Source organism: Papio anubis, chromosome 7, assembly GCF_008728515.1.
Source record: "Papio anubis isolate 15944 chromosome 7, Panubis1.0, whole genome shotgun sequence".
Lineage (NCBI taxonomy): Eukaryota > Metazoa > Chordata > Mammalia > Primates > Cercopithecidae > Papio > Papio anubis.
In genome coordinates this window covers 15,853,747-15,878,046 of record NC_044982.1, presented here as the reverse complement: position 1 = coordinate 15,878,046, position 24,300 = coordinate 15,853,747, and the positions used below count along the sequence as shown (strand labels likewise).

Below are 24,300 nucleotides of genomic sequence, written 5' to 3'. Positions count from 1 at the left end.
TACACATGGGAAAGGTGACATTAGAAAAGCGACAAAATCTGAGGGGTTCAGGAAATGGAGAAATGGCCAGCACTGTAAGCTTCTCTGCCTTCAAGGGGTGAGGCCACACTGGATGGCACCCAAAGAGACACAGAGTTCCAGCCATGTGTCAAACTGGACTGGGGGAAGAGGGTGAGAAAGGAGGTCCTTAATGCACTTGGCACCTTGGTTATTAAGAAGCGTCTAAAGCAGGGGAAAACTCTAGAGTCTATTTTTATTATATAAATATCACTTAAAAATGAACCCCAAACCTACTTCTAAATAGTTAATAATGAGGGGTCAGCATTTTAAAAATAAGAGCATCGAAAATTGCTAGAACAGATATTTTATGAATCCAGATAAGGACTAAAGAGTAAACACAGATTGTGAATTAAGCAAACTCACATGGTTCAACAAGGCTGTAGAAAAGGGGGATGAAAACTAAATTAAGATAAGCCTAGGGAAAAAGCTAAGAATACGCGAACTCATCTGAATCCATGTAAGAAACACAAACTTGAACAAGAAGGTGACGAGAGAGAGAAATGCAAGGGTCAACAGGATTATTAAGAGATGGCAACCTTGAAGAAATGCCAACTCCTCTGAAAGTACAATTATTTTCAGATGTTTGAAATCTTGATCTTCAGATGGAGAAAGTGTCTAGTCATGCCATCTCTATTAGTGCTTTCTCTGGGACTTCAGAAGCTGCCACCTCATCATCTCAGCTGTTTTTCTAATTTGAAAACATGGAAAAGGTCTTCAATATTTATTCATGTGTGTTCCCCTTTCCTTCACACAGAGATTCTGAAAAGCCAACATGTCTTGTCCTTATAAGAACAGGCAAAGGCCAGGGTGGTGGCTCATGCCTGTAATCCCAACACTTTGGGAGGCCAAAGTGGGCGGATCACCTGAGGTCAGGAGTTCAAGACCAGCCTGGCCAACATAGTGAAACCCTGTCTCTACCAAAAAAATGCAAAAATTGTCCCAGCGTGGTGGCTCACACCTGTAATCCCAGCACCTTGGGAGGCCAAGGCAGGCAGATCACAAGGTCAGGAGATCGAGACCATACTGGCCAACATGGTAAAACCCCATCTGTACTAAAATACAAAAAATTAGCCAGGCATGTTGGCATGCGCCTGTAGTTCCAGCTACTTGGGAGGCTGAGGCAGGGGAATCATTTGAACCCAGGAAGTGGAAGTTGTAGTGAGCCAAGATCACACCACTGTACTCCAGCCTGGTGACAGAGTGAGGCTCTGTCTCAAAAAAAAAAAAAAAAAGCCATGTGTGGTGGTGTGTGCCTGTAATCTCAGCTACTTGGGAGGCTGAGGCAGGAGAATCACTTGAACCTGGGAGGTGGAGGTTGCAGATTGCACCACTGCACTCCAGCATGGGCAACATAGTGAGACTCCATCTCAAAAAAAAAAAAATTTTTAAAAATTTAAAAATGTAAAAGAACAGGCAAAGATGGGAATTCAAGACTTGAATGGGAGGCATTGAGAATGAGTCAACAACCATTCCAGCCTCCCAGCCCTTCTCCTTGTCTCTCCCTCCTCTGTCTGGCTTCCTCTGGCCTGGGGAAGGCTCATGCTAAGACTGTAGTGACTCTCTGACCCATTTTCCTCCAAGGTGATCAAGTCTCAAATATAAAACTTAAAAAAGATAAAGAAGTTCTAAAGAGACATCACCTTCCAATCACTTGAAAATATTAGATTCTTCTTCTTACATCTAGTTCCATTTAGAACAAGATTTTAAGCAAAAGGATCAAGGAATTGCTGAAGAAATGTTAGAAGGGTGAGACTGATGTTAGATGTTAGATGGCTTGCAGATAGCTTTATTTCTGATTGCTGTCTGATGCTGAGGTCTTATAATAAATGGAATGAAAATTCCAAAAACCAATAGTGATGGCTGCAAATGGCACCCAAGCACTGAGATGAGAACTTTCTCCTACTTAAAATGTCCCTGGTAGTGCACAGATACTTGCTGAAGATATAAAAAGTAATGAGGAATCTCTACTAGACTGGAAAACGAGACTTGTTCATTTGATTTTCTTTTAGGGAAAAAATCTACTCTTCTACTTCTCATCATCCTTGAATTTTCCCAAGTTTCCCTCCCATCCCATAGCCTACAAGTGAGGACATCAGCTTTCATACTTCTCTCCTGAGTAGACACGGGCTCTCCGAGTGAGAGTGTAGGTTTTTGTGTTTGCTCCTTTGCGGAGAGGATCGTCCAGAGGTGACTGGCATGGTGGATCCTCCAGAGGGTTCCAGTAGCTCTGCTCACACATACCCCGCAACAAGATCTCTGCCAGCTGCCTGGCTATTGTCTGGGAACATAAACGAGGAAAAGCACAGCCATGAATCTATTTTGTATTAGTCATTCATTCAGTCAGTCAATAAATATTTATATCATCACATTGTGCTAAGCACTACTGCAAGGCTCATAATTAAAATTTTTTCTTTTACGATGGTAATTGTACCAGTTTATGACAAGAAAAGAAAACATGATTCACTAAGATGTTTGAACACTTAAAAAAAAAAGGTTCATGTACTTCAAATGCTGCCCCATCAGTCACACTCTGGAATACTACACATATTTTATACCTGAAACAACTGAAACTTTTGGCTAAGCCCTTTCCCAAGAGCTCTTATAAATAACAGGTGAGCTGCAGATATTAGCATCACTAATGATGTGTGCTAAACCTCAAACCTGGCAAAAAGCTTGTACTCAGCTTAGATAATGCTATCCCTGAAAAAATTGTCCTCACTGAAAATCCAGTGTCTACTGTAGACATCTTCTTTCTTAAATGTACCAATGGCAGGCCCTGTACGTCCCACCTCCAAGGACTCAGCACCTGAGTGTCTATTCTCAGCACATCCTGGGCTCCTGGCCCCAGAGATTCTCACCTGCCTTGTGCAATAGGGAAGGCAAAGTGGGAACATGGTTCCGATCAAGAAAGACCTTTCTTCAAAGCTGGATGGGTATCCCCTTCTGCACAGTGAAAACCCAGAAACATCTGGATCCTGTTCTCCAAGTTAGATGCAGATTAATAAGCTTTCCCAAACTTCCGTAACTCCACTGCCTAAAACAGTACCATGTATAATATAATGTATGGGGGGAAAGAATGCATGGTATGTACTAAGAAGTGTTTTGTTGACTGATGCATGTCAGTTCACTTAGCTTATAATCTTCCAGTAACAAAGAAGAGGATAAGTAATTTTTAGAAATTCCTCTGAAAAGAGAAGCACTGCATCCCAGGGTAGTTCACTCTACCCATGGTCAGCCAGAGGAGGCCCCAGAACCCAGCATGGTCTTCCACCAGGTTTCAGCACTCTTTGAAGATGCAGACAAAGACTGCTGATCTTCTGAGAAGGAGCCTTTTTTTAAAAAATAAGTAAATGTTTCAGAAGAGGGCTTTGCTAAGCTTTCATCCATATGAAATCTCTTAAAACACCATAAGGAAAGTTAAATCCAACCAAATCACTAACAGAGTGGTTTCTGATAACCACTGGGTAAAGGCAAACTTTCTTTATCATTCCCAAGTAAGACCCACTGGCATTAAATGTCTACAAAAATGTGAAATTAAATGCACTCTGATCATCCCCAACTGAGCAATCTGTAAAGATCTCATAAGAACACAATTTTCAGGACCTAAACAGCTCCTGAACTGTTTTCTTAAGCCTTCCATTATAGTTTCATTTTGATCTCATTGCAGTCATATAAGCTAATGACTTTTGCTGGAAACTTCAACTGGCAAAAATAACTTCCACTCACTACAGCTGAGAAATAAATGTTAAAAGAAAAAAAAATGAACAAGGAATTTCATTTTCTGAATATATTTGCCATGGAGGGATTTTAAAGTTGTAAAAATTTCTGCCCTAAACAGTTTGCTTGTTCACTACTAGATAGCTCATGCTAGGTCTCATTTCCCCTCAGGGTATTAACCTTCCTGAGAGATTTTTTTTTAATGGGGTTTTGATGTGATTGCATATTTTAAAGACATCGCTTCATCAGTGCTCTACCTATTAAGAAGGCCATTTGGTTATGTCCACTGAAAGCTCAAATGAAGTTCAGAAAAAAATGATAAATATGAGATTACCAGCAAGATCACCAATATCTAGCATACTTTTTACACTCAACCTACATTTAGCCTGTAGTTTAAATGCATCAAATTGTTGGTAACTATAAAATAAATTCAGAATCAAAGGAGAAAAAGGTGGGAAGTGGGCCTGAAATAAGACCTGGATGTTTATGTACAAATTTGGTCATGAAATGCCCTTTGTGTGTGTGTGTGTGTGTGTATGTGTTTTAAAACTTGTGGTGAAATTCACATAACATAAAAGTCACCATTTTATTTCTTTAAACTGCACAATCCAATGGCATTTGGGACACTCACAATGTTGTGCAACCATTAGTACTATCTAGTTCCAGAACATTCCAGAACATCACCCCAGAAGGAAACCCTATATCCTTTAGGCAATCACTCCCCACTTCCCCTCCCTCTCAGACTCTGGGAACAACCAATATGCTTTCTGGCTCCATGGATTTGCCTATTTTGGTCATCTTATACAAATTAAAGTATGTGATATGGGTCTTTTTGCGACCAGCTTCTGTTACTTAGCATAAAGTTTTCAAGGTTCATCCATATCGTTGTGTATGTATCAGTACTTCATTCTTTTTTATGGCTGAATGATATTCCATTGCGTGGATATACCACATGTTGCTTATCCATTCATTAGTTCTAGACATGTGGATTGCTTCCACCTTTTGGCTATCATAAATGGTGCTGCTATGAGCATCCATGTACAAGTTTTTGTTTGAACGCCTGTGTTGTTTGTTTTGAAACAGGGTCTCAGGCTGTCACCCAGGCTGGAGTGCAGTGGTGCAATCACCCATAGCTCACTGCAGAACACCTGTTTTTAATATTTGGAGTATATATCTAAGAGTGGAACTCTTGAAAACATACTTTAAAATCCTTCTCTGCTATGATCTCACACTAGATAGTTTACAAAGCAACTTTTCTACCTCATAAGAATATTATAAATTTGCAATTATCAGCTAATCTAAAAATATCATAGTTATTAAGGCTGATGGAAACACTGCTTATGAATGTCATTAGCTGGAGAAACTTTCTAATGTCCAATGTAAATCAAATCAAGAAACCAGTGAGAGTTGACAATATGAACAAATGCTCTATACTTAAGCAATTTTGAAAGACTGACTTTTTAAATGCGCTTTTAAAACAATTATGAAAACACTTGCCAATTCAGTCAGTTACTTTCATCATGCTTCCAAATCTTGGAAGAACCTGTTCATATTGATCAGTTGGGAAGTTTTATGAAATACTGAGAGGAGGTAAATTTGAGAGAAAAGACAACATTCTTGTAAGTTCTTTTGCCTTGAAGAACCCTAAAAATGGAAATATTTTGTTTGAACTTCTTAAGGCACTTATATATCACATAGATATATAAGTAAATTTTGAAGGCAACTGAGCTCTTGGTGGTGGTGATGACAGGGTGTGTGTGTGTGTGTGTGTGTGTGTGTGTGTGTGTGTGTGTGTGAAGTTGCCCATCCTGTCTCACCCCCATAATTCTAGGAAAGCCCAGCTTGGCCATCTGGCCCCATGAGTTGTATGTCTACATCTTAAAACTCTGGAGACACCACAATGAAGTCATTTCCTATGACATGAATCTCTTAGCCTTGCCCAACTGAATACTCTCCCACAGCATTTAAAGGATTCATGATAAAGAAAGGACAAAAGTATGGGTGACAAAAGATAAACTGTAACCTTCCATGAGGTTGCTACATCAACTGTGACATGTGGCATTTGCTTAGCTTTTCATAAGCACCAGTCCTCCACTCAAGCACTCACTGGCTATGGTTATATAGGGCAAGTTGTAGAGGTCTACCTAATGAACGTCCCTAGATAGGAAAGTGAAAGGATTAAAAAGGCAAAGAAAGAATTCAAGTCAACAGGAGAGCCAAATTGCTAACCAAACAGTTAATTTAACTATGTTGTATATTTCTCTTCCAAGTTTTATAGTTAATACAATTAGCCAAACAACTAGCAGCCCTCAGGATCCAATGTGTCTTATTCTGTCTGGGTTTGGTATGAATCATAAGCATACACCAACCCCTCAACACCCTGGCAGCCATGAGGGCCTACATTCTACCTGCCTTAACAGGTGCAATTCTCAGGTTTCAGCAGAGAATGCTGCCAACAACACAGGAAAGGATGCTCAAAATCATTAGCCAACAGGGAAGTGCCAATCAAACCACAATGGAATATCACTGCATTCCCACCAGGATGGTTACACCTAAAAAGATAATAACAACTGTTGGTGAGGGTGTGGAGAAATTGGAACCCTCATAACTGCTGGTGGGAATGTAATATGGTACAGCTGCTTTGGAAAACAGTCTGGCAGCACCTCAAATTGTTAAACAGTTACCATATGACCCAGCAATTCCACTTCTAAGTATACAGCCAAGAGAAAGAACACATATGTCCACACGAAAACTTGTACATGAATGTTCATAGCAGCGTTACTTGTAATTGCCCCAAAGTAGAAACAACCCAATGTCCATCAGCTGATGAACGGACAAATAAAATGTGATACATCCATTCAACAGAATATTATTTGGCAATAAAAAGGAAAGAAATACTGATCACGCTGTGACCCAGAGGAACCTTGAAAGCATTATGCTAAGTAAAGAAAGTCAGTCACAAAAAGAGCACAAATTAGTCGGGTGTGGTGATGCGCACCTGTAGTCCCAGCTACTCGGAGGCTGGGGCAGGATGCAATGAGCCAAGATTGTGCCATTGCACTCCAGCCTGGGTAACAGAGCGACACTCTATCTCAAAACAAAAAAACAAAACCACAAATTGTATCATTCCAGTTATAGGAAATGCCCCAAATAGGCAAATCCATAGAAACAGAAAGTAAATTAGTGGTTGCCAGGGACTAGGGGGAGGGGAAAATGGGGATTGACTGCTAATGAGTATAGAGTTTCTTTTGGGGGTGATTAAGATGTCCTGAAATTAAATATTAGTGATAGCTGGACAATTCTGTGAATATGCTAAAAACTTTAAATGAGTAAACTGCTATTTATATATTATAAATTTATATTATATATTACATATATTTATATATTATAATTATATATTATAAATATGTCACATAGGCCGGGCGCGGTGGCTCAAGCCTGTAATCCCAGCACTTTGGGAGGCCGAGACGGGCGGATCACGAGGTCAGGAGATCGAGACCATCCTGGCTAACATGGTGAAACCCCGTCTCTATTAAGAAATACAAAAAACTAGCCGGGCGAGGTGGCGGGCGTCTGCAGTCCCAGCTACTCGGGAGGCTGAGGCCGGAGAATGGCGTGAACCCGGGAGGCGGAGCTTGCAGTGAGCTGAGATCCGGCCACTGCACTCCAGCCCGGGCGACAGAGCGAGACTCCGTCTCAAAAAAAAAAAAAAAAAAATATGTCACATAAATATCCATTATGACACAGAAGTGAAAGAGCTTCCTCAAATTCATAAGCCCAGTGACATATACTTACAATAAATATTTAAATATATGTGACATATATTTATTATAAAAATAAATATAGCTACAGTTAAACAAAGGATGGGCATGAATATGGTAGTCTAACTTTGTTCCCATATATTTATTATAAATATATGTCACATATATTTATAATACATAAATGTAAAAAAATATGAATGTAAATACCTATGAGACAAGTGCCTGCTGGCCTCAATCAAGTCACTGGTCACACTTACCATTCGCAGGTTTTGAGTTGTTCTCGTTTCAACTGCTCTGAGCAGCTCTCTAAACCTTCCGACTCCTCTTGTCAAGTTCCTGTGTGGACACAGAATTGGACGGTTTTCATCTGGCATGTATTAATATCAAATGCGTTACATGCATGTTTCAATGCATTTTGTCTGCATAAAAGCTGTTGGCTAGATTTTAAGCAAACGATTACTCTGCACGTGTCTAGCCATCTTTGGTTAAATGAAACATTTGACCTAAGATTGATGGCCTTTTGAGTTTTCTAACCCCTAGCACATTTTCTCTAAAAAATAACAATTTGAAAATCAGTTGAGGCCAACAAATTAAAAAGCAAGATACCTTAGAAGAGTCTGTGTTCAAACTCTCAATGCCTCTGTAGAGTGGGACTGAAATCTATATTTTCATTTAAAAGGTGGGAGACAACACTGGGCAAAAGCGCACCGGAATATGAGCAAGGCACTGTGTGCACCATGGGTAAGGATAAAATATGAAGATGAAAGGCACGAGAAAACAGGAACTCCACCAAGCAACCACTCTGCATCTTTGAGAACATAAACTTACCAAACCCGGTAAATTCATCAAACCAACCCTCCTCCAAACCCCACACTGACAAAAAGAAGCAAAAGGGTGAGAGGCCCCTTCTGAGAGCGAGTGTGTGACAACTGGAACCAAGCTCCCTGAGTGTGAGCACAGCACACCTCATCTCACTGCCACTCACACCCCACAGGGACACATTTGGTGACATGTTTCATTAAGAGACAAATAATTACTTTGTAACATCCTGGTCAATATTTTCAAGCCCCACTTGTCCTCTCTGAAAGCTGCATCCAGCCTGTTGAGCTGGGAACGCTCCCCAGCCGGTCCCTTTACATTAAGCGCTGCCACCACCTATGACATAACTCGGCGATATTTATAACCTGCTCATTAGAACATATCTCATCTTTCCAAAAAGCCACAGCGCGGATCAGCCAGTGCAAACGTGTCAGCCAGCCTCTGCAGGCCGTGGCAGATGCTCTAGGTATTTGGCTCTCTTCTTGGATGACATTTTGAATCACGCAAAGGTATTAAATCAAACCTGAATGTGGGTTCTGTAAGTTACAAGCACTCATGAGGGCTATTAATTCGCATCTTATACCTACATGACATCCCAGGGCTCTCATGCACAAGAATGGCCCCAGAACTTTAAGATAATGGTTTATTGGCATAGGTACATAAATATTCCCATAGTCCTCTCACCCCCACATATCAGATGGTATCAGATCAGAAGCTTGATGGTGGCATAAAAAGAGAAGCTGTGCTCAGGACGCCAAGCGGCACTAAAGGAAATCTAACAGAGACGTGAATAAAGATTAGGTAACAGGCCCTGGGACATGTAATCTACTCTGCTTTCTCCTTCATTTGCTTTTATGGGATCCATGTTCACAGGCAACAAAGTACATTTGCTTTGGACTGAAGCTCAGTTCTCTTAAGTAACATGGAGGGAAGGAAATAGCTACAGCTAAACAAAGGATTGTTCCAGAATCACGGATTCAACTCCTACTGGGTACAGAAGGGATGGTCCTTTGAATTGTATGAAATAAGCTGTGACTGAGGCAACACAAGTGGAGACCCTGGTGGAAGGGGCTGATTTACCAGGTAGAAATCAGGCCTGGAATAAGCAGTATCAAACCTAAATATTGCAAGCCAGGGAAGCCTACAAATAGGAACTGGTCATTGAGAATGTTTCCAGTGTCCTAGGAAACAGAATGAGCTACTTAGACAGTTACAGAAGCACAGAATTTTCCAGCTATAAATGATCCAACAGAATCCGGTCCATTATGACATAGAAGTGAAGGGCTTGCTCAAGCTCACAGGCCCCGTGAGAGAGACAGTGAGCTGGGAGCTTTCTACCCTACTCTGTTACCTTCCTGGGTACACATAAGCTCCAAAACAGAAGTGTAACTCTAGAGGAAGGAACAAAATATGAATCCAAGAGTTCAGGTCTATGTTTTGCATCATTAATATGCAAATTACTTCATATATTCATAACATAAATTCTGTGTGTCCCAGTGATGACAGCTAATGAAATACTCATTACTCGTCCAAAACTGGAAAGAAAATCCATTGGCCCAGGGGAAGAAGTCCAGTGAATGCGGGTAATGCCCTGGGCTGCCAAAAGAGATCGATGACGGATAGAGAAATTCAATTCCCCTGTTAAGATGCAAGAGGGTTTCTCCCGCGCAGGACCGAGGCCCTCTGGTGGAGGAACAGAGGAAGTCTCCGCCCCGAAGGAGGCCAGGCAGGATGGGGCAACACCAGCCACTGGGTGCGTATTCCCAATTAAGCCTTTGAAGCAAATACAAGTTTTTCTCAAACTGTTTCCAGTTTATTCCTGGAGAGAGTTTAAGATTCAGAAGCAAAATCTTCCTCAAGCTGGGAAGAATCTGCTTGTAAACAAAGAAGCCACAGTAACCACAGAGCTGAGAAGGCCTGAAGCTACAGCCCACTGCAATGACTCTGGCACCCAGAAGGGTCCCCACCCCCACCACAGATCAATCGGACAGCAAGAAGAGGTGAAACAGGCACATCTTAAAGTGCCCAAATGCAAAAACACAATTCTCAGGAAATCCTGTCATCCAAACATGTTGAAATCACATAATTGTATTCAACTGATCGCTTCCACTGTTGCCATGAGAGCAGAAAAATAAAAATGTTCAAGTACATGGATAATCAGAACAAAAAATAAAAGGAAGTTAACTTGCAAGAATTATATTCCAAATGCTATGAGATAACCCAATTTGAGAGAGGCAAACAAAACCCACACGATTGCCTTCAAATCTCCGAACTGTTAGTTAATTCTTAAAATGTTGAGATCAATTAAGTATCTAAGAAGGAACCGTTGCTTAAAACTCCACTTCAAAATGAAGATAAGAGAGCCAAGGAATCTCCCAATCTCCCTGTTTTGAGGGTTTCCACAGACCCCTGACATTAGGTCATGTATTCCATTTCAACACCCTTGTCTGAGAAAGTGCAATGATGTCAGAATTCATTATGGTTAAACTATTCTCAAAACAAGTGTTCCTGCCAGCATTCGCACAGCGGGCACTCTGGCAAGCTGTCAGAACTTGGGGTTCATCTCCTGCACTTTGCTTCACAAGCTTCCTGAGCTGGGTGCATTTCCTTCTACGTGGAATGGTTCCCAACAGCTCGGCTGGGCCCAAGGAGGAAAGGGCCTGCAGTCCCCGGAGTGCCAGCTGCTCGTTCCGCCTGACAGGCAAAGCTCTGCTTTCACTCACCAACATCACTGTCCTCAGCCCATTATGGAGAGCTCAGGCCAGAGTCCCACAGCCTTGCTCTCATTCAGATCCTTGTTTTCCCATTGGCAGGAAAGCCTACCACTTTTCATGGGGACACAGTCTACTCTTCCCTTGACCTACTTCTATCTTTTCTTCTCTCCTATCTTTTCCATCTGGTTTTATCCTCCTCCTGCTGAACCTCCTTCCAGGGCTTGTCTGCTGACTTACCAGCATTCGACCCTCCCTCTCGACCCTCTATCCTGGCGATGGGCTCTGGTTCCCCCTTGGGCCCCGTGGCAGCATCTTTCCAGGCTCTGAAATGTACATTCTAACGTACAAACTCACTGCACCTGGTTTCGTCCTGTTCTATGACTCTGAACCACATTCTCGACAAATGCCATCTGTCCCTCTGTAATCAAACCAAGGAGGAAATGTAAATGGGAAGAAAGCCAGAGCTCCAAAATCAAAATGGAAAACCAAAGCTAGAGAAACTTGGGGACATGAGAATCATTTCAGCTTGTCATGAGTGGCTACTTCAATAACAAGCTCAATACATTTTTGTTGTGTGGTTATTTCTCCTTTTATTTCTAGGGAGTAGGGTGGGAAAAGACAATTCTTCCCTTTAACTTGTCCTTCCAAATTAGCTTCAGACCTCAAAATCTGACCCAGGCACCAATACACTTAAATTCAATATCACCTGTCATTGTCGTGCAAACTCAAAGTAGTGATATGAATAAAAGACTGGGTCCATTTCCTGGGTAACGAGGAAAAGGTGGCCTGCTAGAGTCTATTCAGTATTTTTTTCTCTTCGGTGGCTGAGAATTTTATAACTAAAGATCAAACACAATAAGTCAACCCAGTAGATCTCAAAGAGCAAAGAAATCATCTGCCTTTCTCCATGTTTTCTTCCCACCAACCAGCACTCCTGAAACACTGAAGCAGGAGGTTACTTCCACAATTACTGAGCACTGTTTCCCAGCAGGGGCCAGGGTGGTCCCTGAGGACACACTGCTGAGCAGCGGACACCATCCCTGCCTCAGGGAGCTTAGATGGCTTCACATTCCCCACAAGAACGTAAGTGCCTCCAAGACAGAGGCCTTGGCTTTATTCACTGACATAACCCAAGCCTCTGAAACAGAGCCTGGCATACAGGAGGCATCCAATTAATATTTGTTGAATGAAAAAGAACCACCATGAGCCAAATGAACCAAGACCACGAGGGGATACATTTCCTACCCGTTTCTTATCTCATTGTTTCTCACTGAGCACAGTCCAGCAGACAGCAAAGCACCACACTCTCTTAATTAGAATAGTCTTGTGTGCCCTCGGGGGCTTTCCTTGTAGCGTGGAGACCTGGGGGAGCAGTACTCCTACACCAGTGACATGCCCAGCCTAACAGCTTCTAGAGAGCTATGTGGATAATGGGGATTTTGAGGTTTTTAAAGAAAAGTTCCAGGCATTTCAGGGAAACTTTCCTGCCCCTGTGCCTTCACACATGCTCCTCTGTCTACAGGGTCAAGACCCAGGGCTGAGGCCAGCCTAGATAGCACTTTCCACCTTTCCACACTGATTTTCATTTGAGTTTATATCTGTTCACCAACCAAACTGCAATCATTGTGAGAGCAAAGGCCCCTTCTGTACACACCCCTCCTTGTCTCAACTGCTTCACAGGGCCAGCCAGTACCTGTGATATTTAACAAGCTGGGTACCCCCAAAAGAAAGAAAAGAGTGAGCACCATCTTATCTTCTCAGACCCCTTTCCCCATCTCCTTGCTGAAAAGAGTTATCTTAGTTACAAAGGGGACAACTAAAGCAGGTACTTGGTATATCCATGAGATACATCCCATCATCATATACCTATACCCTTTATGGTACGTATCTGCTTTTCCGGAGTTGTAAGTGTTGACAATGACAATGTTATTGTGGACACTGTCAACACTTACAACTCCGGAAAATCAGATACAGACCATGTATCTTCTAGGTTCATCACTTTTAGTTCTCAGGCTTGAGAATTTATGTAACTCTTAATATCATCTATCTTGAAAAAGTCTGAAATCAAAACCAGATATCCAGATCTGGAAAGTGGGAGAAGAACAGATACCCTTCACAGTCCAAAAGGACACTGTGGCCGGCTGTCAGGGAGCTGTTTTTCCCAGAATGGAGTCCAGCTTCCCCCTCTGTACACACTCTCCTCCTCATATCCAATGACACGCATTTGTGAAGACAGATGGCTTGCTGTAGTCAGGAGCCAGGGATCAAACCCACAACCTTGGCCTCATTAGCGAAGGGCTCTCTCTGATCCACGGAGCAAGCCAGCTGCAGCCTGGACATAGTGACGGAGGGTGTGACAGCCATCCATGCCGGGATGTGAACAAGTAGGCGAGGCTTCCAGATGTCTCGTCTCAAACCTAATGAGAGCTGTACTGGGCTTAACAACATTTTTTGGACTACCTCAGCAATCAAGGCATCCTGGTGACAAAAGCAGAGTAAATTAAACATTTGGTCAGCTGGCCAGGTGGCACACAGTACAGGGAGTCGGGACTACGGCCCAGGCAGAGTAGGTGGCACCAGACACATAAAGTCAAAGAAGTCACAGAGAGTGGCTTCTTGGAGTTCATACTTCATGGGCCAGGACAGGAACACATAAACAAGTCCTTCCAACATGGGGTGCACAAGGCCTATGAATGAAAGGTGGCCAGACTGCTCTGACAGCCCGGCCAGAAGAGCAACTCACCCACCCTTCACCTGTCCCCTCCACTCCCCTAAGCTCTGAGTCTCTGAGAAACATGAAGTGTAGAAAGGCTTGCCCCATCTCACATCCTTCCTTTCAACCTCTGGGAATGAGTCAAAGAATATCAGTACTCATTCCAAAAGAAATATATACATATATATACACACACACACACAAAAATACATATTTCTCTCTCCATATATATCTATACACATATGGAAAGAGAGAGAGAGAACTCCCATACCTACTATGCACTATGAAGTGAGGCACGGTGAATGCAGTGGTGAGCCAGTCAGCAGACATGAGTCCTCAAGAACTTGTATTTTAATGATATTCAGTTTAACCCTAATGGTATCCAAACACACTTGGACTCCTCAACCTAACAATACTTAAACCAATCCGAACTTATCATATAAGGATTGTCCTTCACCCAGGAATCTATATGCTCATCTATATACATGAACATAAAGAGACAAAACAGAGTTGTGGTTACAGACCCTGGAGCCGGACAGTCAAGTCCCAGTTTTGCCATTTATTAATTGTGCCTTGGGTAAGTGCCTGTCCCACAGTTTCCTTACAAAATGGAAAAAACAACTGTACCCACCTCACTACTGGAAGAATTAAACTAGTCAGTAACAACGGTGCCCACCTCATTGATTAACTGTACCCACCTCACTGTTGGAAGAATTAAACTAGTCAATAACATGTAGGAAGTGCTTTTTAAGTATTTGCCATTATTACTTCTGTTAGCCTCAAAACTCTACCATTGTTTTTTAAAAAAACTTTTGGAATTCTGGAATCTATTTTCCAGTCAATTTATAGCATATGAAAATCTGCTTTATTTCTTTGAAGTCATTTAATTTTGAAGGAACAAAAGATATTCCCCAGTTTGATTCATTGATCCTCTTTGCTATTTATGGAAATCTACCACGTCCTAGGAACTCCCTATGTAATTCCCAGGTCTGGCTCACAATAACAAAAGACAACAACCCACGTCAGGTAAGAACAGTAAAAAACTCTTTCTCTGGGGCCCTGTGGTCACCCTCCTGGGAAACGATGTGACATCTCCTAAGAGTGCGGGTGCTCCCGATGGGGGCAGGGGAACAGTCTCCAGCCGCGGCTTTGGGGCAGGGCACAGACAGATGCCCAGCTGTCTGGCAGGGCAGGTGTGAATCCTGATTGCTCCATCATACCTCGCACAGTGAGCATGTGGAGACTGTTCTGAGTTCATCAAGAACGACCAGATCACACTAAAAACTGTGAACTCAAAAGTGAACCACCAAAGCTTTATAAGCCCATAACACAAAGCTGGAGAGGAAAGCTCGCCACTTCCACTGGGGAAGTGTCTGCTCCAGACCTGGCCGGAGCTGGAAGACAAGCATGGGGGGGTGGTCCCCGTGAGCCTGCTTCATAAGACGGGGCTCAATTAGCTGCACAGAACACTGATGGACACAGGCCAACAATATTCGTTTTTAACAGTCCCAAAAAGTGCAGAAAAAAGACAATCTGGCAGGTAGAAATGTCCTAACAAAATGACTTCATTCATCAATTCTGAGTGGCAAAGTCACATAGGAAAAGGACTTCTGGCCACCCTGTCCCTCCGGTCAACTGGGCTGCGGAGAGGAAAAGAAGGCAGAAAGGACCTTAAGGGGAGGACAGTCCCTCCAAACGCACCACAGGCACTTGAGCTGGCAGTTCAAGCGCGAGGATAAGACAGCAACGTTCACTTCCCTTCAATTAGCAGAAGACAGGAGAACTGCGTTTCCAACACAACTCTGGAGACCACATTTCAAAGCTAGGACAAGTGAGAAAAAATTCAAGGGGATCATTTGAAAGAAAGGAAAAAAAAAAAAAGACCATTAAATGTGCAGGGGTCAGTGGTCCAAATGGCTCCAGACGCCAAGTAGGTAGCAGAGGTGGGTGAAGACAGACTGTGGGACGACAGGCCTCGCAAGCCCACAGGCCTCCCACTCGAAACCGTAACACAGAAACTCAACAGGGAAGGGAGGCTCTTCGCCGTTACATTGGTAAATAAGAGCTTCTAATATTTTTCTTGGGGAAACGAAGCAGTGCTGCTTGGTTTGAGGCAGCATGGTGCCGATGGGATGCTCACACATTCTCATGAGTGGGGCCAGATAACCCGCTTGGGCCTGGGAAAGGCGAGTCTGCTGGGGAGAGAAGACAAAAAGGGCAAAGGTTGAGCAGGCTCATGAGAAGAAGGATGGGAAGTGAGCGTGGAATGTGAGCCATCTGGGAACGTGGCAAGGGGAACAAGTACCAGATGCCAGGCATGCACTGAGATGGGGAAGGACTGGCCAACGGGCTTCACCTTGTCTCTTCCTCATCTGCAAAATAGGACTAACACCTATGTGCCATGCTGAATGAGATGGCACCTGGAAAGCTCCTGACTCAATGCTCAAAAACACACGAATCCCCCATCTTTCCCCAACCAGCTGCTACTTCCCACCACCCGGTCCTTCATTCCACATACAAACATTTACTGGCTAAAAGCCAAAAGCAGCCACTGGTGTGATTGTGAACCTTTGGTTAATAGAAAACAGTGCAGAATCAGAACCGGTTTCTATGATGCACTACCCCAAACTCTTCTTCTCAATTGTAGCTTTATACACGAGGAAACACAGGCTTAGAAATATCAGGGAACGTGCCCGTGATCACACAGCCCACAGCAGAAGAGCTGGGATTTGAACTCAGGCCCTATCTGATGCCAGTGCTAGGAAAGATGAAGACCCCTGTCATGCAGAAGCCTGCAGTCAAACTGGAAAATGTGACTACCTCCTATGACACAAAACAAAGGCATCCCAGGGACAGGAGAGCAGCCCGGGAAGGCTCCTAGCGGCACGGGCCAGCTGAAGTCTCTGTACCTAGACACATTTGGCTGCAAAGAAGGGTATGGGATTCCACTGGGAATGGGTGACAACGGGACAGCAGAGAATTTATGCTGAGGCGTCTGAGCTTCATAGCAGAAACAGGACTCAGAAGAAAGATGGTGTCGGGGAAACAGACTAACACTGATAAGATGGCGACAACACAGAAGACGCTCGGACCACAAGTCAATCTTCTAAAGGAAATTCTTTCATCGCACAAGACCTCATTTATTTGGCTTTCCCAGTCAGAGTTCACACTCACTCACTCAGACGGGAAGCTCAGGTTTACCTTGGCTCTATCTATAGAGAAAAAAAAGCTTTGCTAAGCGCATCAGCAGAGCAAACATGATCTGTGAGGAGAATATTTAATTTGCTCAGGGGAATAAGCTATTTTCAAACCCCTCTAAGCCATCCAGAGGAACTGCCACTTACTAATAAACCACTGACATGGTAATGAAAATTATTCCACTCTCTCATCCAGGAAGTCCCCACAAGAGACTGGGCTTCTTCGGGACAGAGACGGGGTCCCTCCCACTAGAATGGAGTATGATCCAGCTGCACACCTACTCATGGGGCTCTAGTGAGGATGAAAGGTCACAGTCACTGCCCAGGAAAGGTCAGCCGTCATCTTCTTCTGAGATACCACTAACTGCTTCCATGCCATTCTCCAACTCATTATTCCAGATGATCTGCCAACCAACCTAGTGACGCAGGCAGGAGTTCGTTACTCACAACTGATAAGGAGGGAAACTGAGTCCCAGAGAGAGAAGAAGGGAGTCTGGCCCAACAGCTCCAAGAGGGGCTGAGCCGGGACCTGACTCCCGGCCTCTGGGTCCCCAGGGCAGGGATTCCCTCCCCTGCCCTCTGCTGGGTACTGTTGTAGCCCATATTTCATTGACCCCTCAATTTTTTCTTAATATTTTGTTCTATGAAGTATAGATACAGAAAGCCATATAAAACAATTGTATGGCGTAGGGGACTATTAGAAGGCACACACCGTGTAACCACCACCCAAAAAAATAAAGACACTGCCATTCACCTCATCCCAATGAACAGCCCCCTCCATCTAAAAGTAACAACTACTCTGAATTTTCTGGTTAATTGCTTTGTTACTCACGCAGGCATCCCTACACTATAGCCTTGTCCACTTTTTTTCACTTGATGGTTCTTTAAAATCACTCTTACTTTACACGCCCCCCCCACCCCACCTCTTTTTCTTACAACTTATCTGCTAGAGAAAATCTGAACAGCCTATAGAGTTTCCCACTGGCTAGAAAACTGCACACTCATGCTACAGTTCAATACATGCCTCTGTTCTCCGTATTGCCTGCAATTTGGCAGCTGGATCCGGAGGCTTGATCAATTCAGGGTCGATCCCTTTGGCAAGACTTCAGCAGTGTTGTGCTCTTGTTCTGACATTAGCAGCCCTTGATGTTCAACACTTACAGCATCAATCTCCTGGGAGTTACTAAGTGGTGATGTTCTAATTCTCCCACTGCATTTTCATTTATTAGCTGGAATAATTTTTATAAGATGTTTCATCCAATATTTGGCTTTCCAGTGGCTTAGTACACATAGTAAAATGTTTTATGTTTTCCATTTATTTGCATAGTTTTCAAAATACTGACTCAGAACTCACTAACTTAAGCTTATTTGATTAGTCTATTGCAATTTTTACCCTTCTTGAAATTCAAACTGTCCTGTATTTGACCTGAGTCTTTTTAAAATGACCTTGGAATCTTTGATAGCTTCTTTGCTCTACGGATGTAGGTAAAGGTGTTCCAAGCTCATCTTATATATTTCCTGCCCCAGAACTGGCATGAGGTTTCTTTTATTGAAATCTGATATTTCAAGATCAAAATCTAGGAGCTAGAGATGTTCACTGCTAATGGGCCAGTCACCTTAGCCAGACCTTCTCTGTCTCTCACATATAAACACATACACACAAACATGTATATATGTGTATATATGCACATACTTATATATACACATAGACACAGATACCTCAGATTTCATACTAATATTTCCAATTTGATTATTCCAATTCAGGACTAGTTTTTCCTAGACTACTTCTATCTTAAATCTGTTTTTCCTTTCTTCCATAGCAAGAATATTTGTTCTCAAGGACACAGAGGATGATGGAATTAGAACATTGAATAACTTTATTCCATGTTGTATGAGAAGTTTCAGAATAATACTAACAATACCACCATCAATTAATATCATCATCTGTTATCAGTGATCTTTGATAATACCATAATTGTTTGGGGGTGACATGGTTTACATGCCCACATAAGATGGCAAACTTGATCAAAAAATGTTGTATATGTGCCCCACTGACCAGTCATTTCCCCATCTCTCTACCCTTCCTTGGTCTTCCCTATTCCCTGAGACACAATATTGAAATGAGGCCAATTAATAACCCTACAATGGCCTTTAAGTGTTCAAGTGAAAGGAAGAGTTGCACATCTCTTACTTTAAGTCAAAAGCTGGAAATAATTAAGATTAGTGAGGAAGGTCTGCCAAAAACCAAGATGGGTTGAAAGTTGGGCCTTTTGTACCGAATACCTAGTCCAGTTGAAGATACAAAGGAAGCTGCTCAAAGAAAATTAAAGGTGCCTACTCCAGTGAACACACAAATGATAAAAATAATTTTTTAAAAAAAGCAAAAGAGACTTACTGCTGATAGGGAAAAAGTTTGCATGGTCTGGATAGAAGATTAAACCAGCCTCAACATTCCCTTAAACCAAAGCCTAATCCAGAGCAAGGCCCTAATTCTCTTCAATTCTTTGAAGGCTGAAAGAGGTGAAAAAGATGCAGAGGAAAAGTTTGAACCTGGCAGAGGCTGGTTTATGAGGTTTAAGGCAAGAAGCTGTTTCTATAATATAAAAGTGCAAGGTGGCCGGGCACAGTGGCTCACGCCTGTAATCCTAGCACTTTGGGAGGTCAAGGCGGGTGGATCATGAGGTTAGGAGCTCGAGACCAGCCTGGCCAACATAGTGAAACTCCGTATCTACTAAAAATACAAAAAATTAGCCGGGCTTGGTGGTGGGTGCCTGTAATCCCAGCTACTCCAGAGGCTGAGGCAGGAGAATAGCTTGAACCCAGGAGGCGGAGGTTGCAGTGAGCCAAGGTCGCACCATTGCACTCCGGCCCAGGTGACAGTGCAAGACTCCGTCTCAAAAAAAAAAAAAAAAAAGTGCAAGGTGAAGCAGCAAGTGCTGACACAGAAGCTACAGAAAGTTATCCAGAAGGTCTAGCTGAGATCATTAACGAAGGTGCCTACAGTAAACAACAGATTTTCAACATAGATGAAACAGCCTTCGATTGGAAGAAAAAGGAATCTACGACTTTCACAGCTACAGAGAAGTCAACTCCTGGCTACAAAGCTTCAAAGGACAGGCTGACTCTCCTGTAGGAGCTAATGCAACTGGTGACTTTGAGTTGAAGCCAATGCTCATTTACCATGTTGAAAATCCTAGGGCCCTTAAGAATTATGCTAAATTGACTCTACCTGTGCTCTATAAATGGAACAATAAAGCCTGGATGAAAGCACATCTGTTTACAACATGGTTCACTGAATATTTTAAGCCCACTGTTGAGATCAACTCAGAAGAAAGGATTTCTTTCCAAATATTACTGCTCATTGACAATGTACCTGGTCACCCAAGAGCTCTGATGGAGATGTATAAGGAGATAAAAGGTGTTGTCATGCCTGCTAACACAACATCCATTCTGCAGCCCAAGGGTCAAGGAGTAATTCTGACTTACTGTTTACCATAGTGATTCCTCTGATGCATCTGGGCAAAGCCAATTGAAAACCTCTGGAAAGGATTCACCATTCTAGATACCACTAAGAATACTTGCGATTTATGGGAGGAGGTCCAAATATCAACATGAACAGGAGCTTGGAATAAATTGATTCTAGCTCTCATGGATGACTATGAGGGGTTCAAATATTCAGTGCAGGAAGTAACTGCAGGTATGGTGATAATAGCAAGAGAACTAGAATTAGAAGTGGGGCCTGAAGATGTGACTGAACTGTGGCGACCTCAGGATGAAACTTGAATGGATGAGGAATTGCTCTTACAGATGTAAAAAGAAATAAGTTTCTTTAAATGGAATCTACTCCTGGTGAAGATGCTGTGAACACTGTTGAAACAACAACAAAGGATTCAGAATATTATATCAACTTAGTTGATAAGACAGCAGTAGGGTTTGAGAGGATTGATTCCAATTTTGAAAAAATTCTACCGTGGGTAAAATGTTATGAAACAGCATTGCATGCTACAGAGAAACCTTCTAGGAAAGGAAGAGTCGATTGATGTGGTACACTTCATTGTTGTCTTATTTTAAAAGATTGCCACAGCCACCCCAAACTTCAGCAACCACCACCCCATCAGTCAGCAGCTATTAACATCAAGGCAAGACCCTCTACTAGCAAAAAGATATGACTTGCTGAAAGCTCAGATGACTGTTAGCATTTTTTAGCAATAAAGTATTTTTTAACTAAGGTATGTACCTTTTTCTGGGCATAATGTTATTGCATACTTAACAGACTACAGTATAGTGTAAATACAACTTTTATATGCACTGGGAAATCAAAAAGTTCATGTGACTTGCTTTATTGAGATTATTGTATGATCTGAAACCAAACTTAGAATATCGCTGAGCTATGGCTGTATTCAAACTTCTGAAGAAAAAACAGAAACAACACCTTGTCAATCAAGAATTCTATATCTAATAAAACTATCCTTCAAAACTGAGGAAAAAATAAAGACATTCCCACCAAGCAAAAAGTGAGAGAATTCATTGTTAGTAGACCTGCCCAATACAAAATTTTAAGGAAGCCTTCAGATGACAAGCAAATGATACCAGAGGGTCATAGGAATACACAGGAATAAACTAATAAAAGCATCAGAAATGTAAATATGTGGGTAAATATGAAAGACTGTATAAATATTGTTTTATCTTTCCTTCTTTTAATTTCTGTAAAAAATAACATTGTGTAAAGGGAAAATTAATATATTACATTGTTTTTATAACACAAAGAGGACAGGAGGAAATGAAACTATATTGGAGCAAAGTTGCTGATACTGAAATTAAGTCAATACTAACTTGAAATTGACTATGATAGTTTAAAGATATCTATTATAATCCATAGAGAAAATAGAATTTTTTTTTTTTTTTCTGATGGAGTCTCACTCTGTTGCCCAGGCTGGAGTGCAGTGGTGCAATCTCAGCTCACTACAACCTCTGCCTCTCCGGTTCAAGCAATTCTCATGCCTCAGTCCCCCCAAGTAGCTGGGATTACAGGTGTCCACCACCATACCCAGCTAATTTTTGTATTTTTAGTGAAGACAGGGTTTTGTTTTGTTGGCCAGGCTGGTCTCGAACTTCTGGTCTCAGGTGATCCACCCGCCTTTGCCTCCCAAAGTGCTGGGATTACAGGTGTGAGCCACTGTGCCCAGCTGAAAACAGAAAATTTTTTTCAAAAAAATGCGGTTAAAAATCAACAGAGGAATTTAAATGATATACCAAAAAGTATTTTTTAACAACCATTAAAAAGGGTAGAAAGGAGGAATGAAGAACCAAAAAAGACATGAGACAGAAACAAAGGGTAAAAATAGTAGGTGTAAATCCAATCACATCAATAGTTACATTAAATGTGTATGACTAAACATTCCATTCAAAAGGCAAAAAGGTTTATACTGGATTAAAAAACCCAAGATCCACCCACATGCTATGTATAAGAGATAGAGATATTTTAATTCAAAGACACAAATAGGTTGAAAATATAAGAATGAAAAAATATACTATGTAAACAGTAACCATAAGAGAAGTAGTGTGGCTATATTAATATCAGGTAAGATAGACTTTAAATCAAGGAATATTACTAGAGACGAGAGGCATCTATCAAAAACCTACAGCTAACACCATACTTAATGGTGAAAGACTGAATGCTCTCTAAGATCAGAAATACAATAAGGATGTCTGCTTTTGCCACTTTTATTCAATATTGTACTGGAGATTCTCAACAGTGCAATAAGGCAATAAATAGAAATAAAAGGTATCGAGATTGAACAGAAAGAAGTAAAATTGTTTATATTCACAGATGACATGATCCTGTATGTAAAAACCCTAAACAATCTATTACAAAATTATAAAAATTAATTCAAGAGATTAGTTTGCAGGATACAACATCCATGTATAAAAATCAAAAGTTTTCAATAACAAAAAATAATTTGAAAATGAAATTAAGAAAGCAATTCAATTCACAATCACATGAAGTGAATGAAATACTTAGGAATGAATTTAACAGAAAATACAAAAGCTGAAAACTACAAAACATTTTTTAGAAAAATCAAAGAAGATCTAAATAAATGGAGAGGGGTTGGATTAGAAGATTTGCTACTGTGAATCTGTCAATTCTACCCAAGTTGATCTAAAGATTCGGTACAATCTTTATCAAAATCCTGGCAGGCTTCCTTTTTTTTTGACAGAAATTGGCAGGCTGATTCTAAATTTAATGGGGGAATGTCAAAGCCTGAAAATAGCCAAAATAATTTTTAAGAAGAACAAAGTTAGACTTATACTACCTCATTTCAAAACTTACTATAAAGCTACTATATTCAAGACAGTATATGGTATTGGCTTAAAGACAGACATATAGAACAATGAAACAAAATAGAGACTCCAGAAAGAAACCTTTATGTTTATATTAAATTAATTTATTTTTTTACTAACGTGTCAATGCAATCCAACATGAAAAGAACAGAGTTTTCAACAACTAAATAAGAATACAAAAATTCAATTGAAACCAGGGCAAAAGTTTTGAACAGACATTTCACCACAGAAGAATATTAAGAATACTTTTTTTTTTTTTTTTTTTTGAGACAGAGTCTCACTCTGTCACCCAGGCTATAGTGCAGTGGAGCGATCTCGGCTCACTGCAGCCTCCACCTCCCGGGTTCAAGCAATTCTTGTGCCTCAGCCTCCCGAGTAGCTGAGACTACAAGTGTACATCAGCATGCCCCGCTAATTTTTGTATTTTTAGTAGAAATGGGGTTTCACCATTGTGGCCAGGCTGGTCTTAAACTCCTGACCTCAGGAGATCCGCCTACCTCAGCCTCCCAAAGTGCTGGGATCACAGGCATGAGCCACTGCACCCAGCAAGAATACTAAGAAGCACATGAAAATTTGCTGAACTTCATTAATCATTAGGAAAATGTAAATTAATTAAAATCACAATGGGATACTACTACAAACTTACTAGAATGGCTCTAATTCAAAAAACTGACAATGCCAAGAGTTAAAGAGAAAAAAAGAAGCTGGAGCTCCCATATATACATCGCTGGCGGGAACGTAAAACAGTACCGTTGGATGGTTTCCTAAAAAGTGAAACACAAACTTACCAAATGACCCATGAATCCCACTCCTATGAATCCACCCAAGGGAAATGAAAACACATTTTTACAAAAAGATCAGCACATGAATGTTCATAGCAGCTTCATTCATAATAGTCAAAAAGCAGGAACAATCCAAATGTCCATCAGTTGGTAAATGGATAAACAAAAATGTCACATATCCATACAGTGTAATAA

At 41.6% G+C, this 24,300-nt stretch overlaps 1 protein-coding gene across 7 annotated transcripts in view; it reads right to left on the bottom strand.

The window, feature by feature from the left end:
• The window catches only part of TTC7B (tetratricopeptide repeat domain 7B), a 275,212-nt gene that overhangs the window by 149,381 nt on the left and 101,531 nt on the right, over positions 1–24,300 (bottom strand). For all 7 annotated transcript variants that reach the window (XM_017961461.3, XM_017961462.3, XM_003902158.3 and 4 more), the window contains 2 exons: positions 7,796–7,874; positions 2,166–2,338 (listed from right to left, as the gene is read on the bottom strand). In XM_017961461.3, the coding sequence (XP_017816950.2) occupies positions 2,166–2,338; positions 7,796–7,874 (252 nt within the window). The remainder of the gene's footprint in view (positions 1–2,165; positions 2,339–7,795; positions 7,875–24,300) is intronic.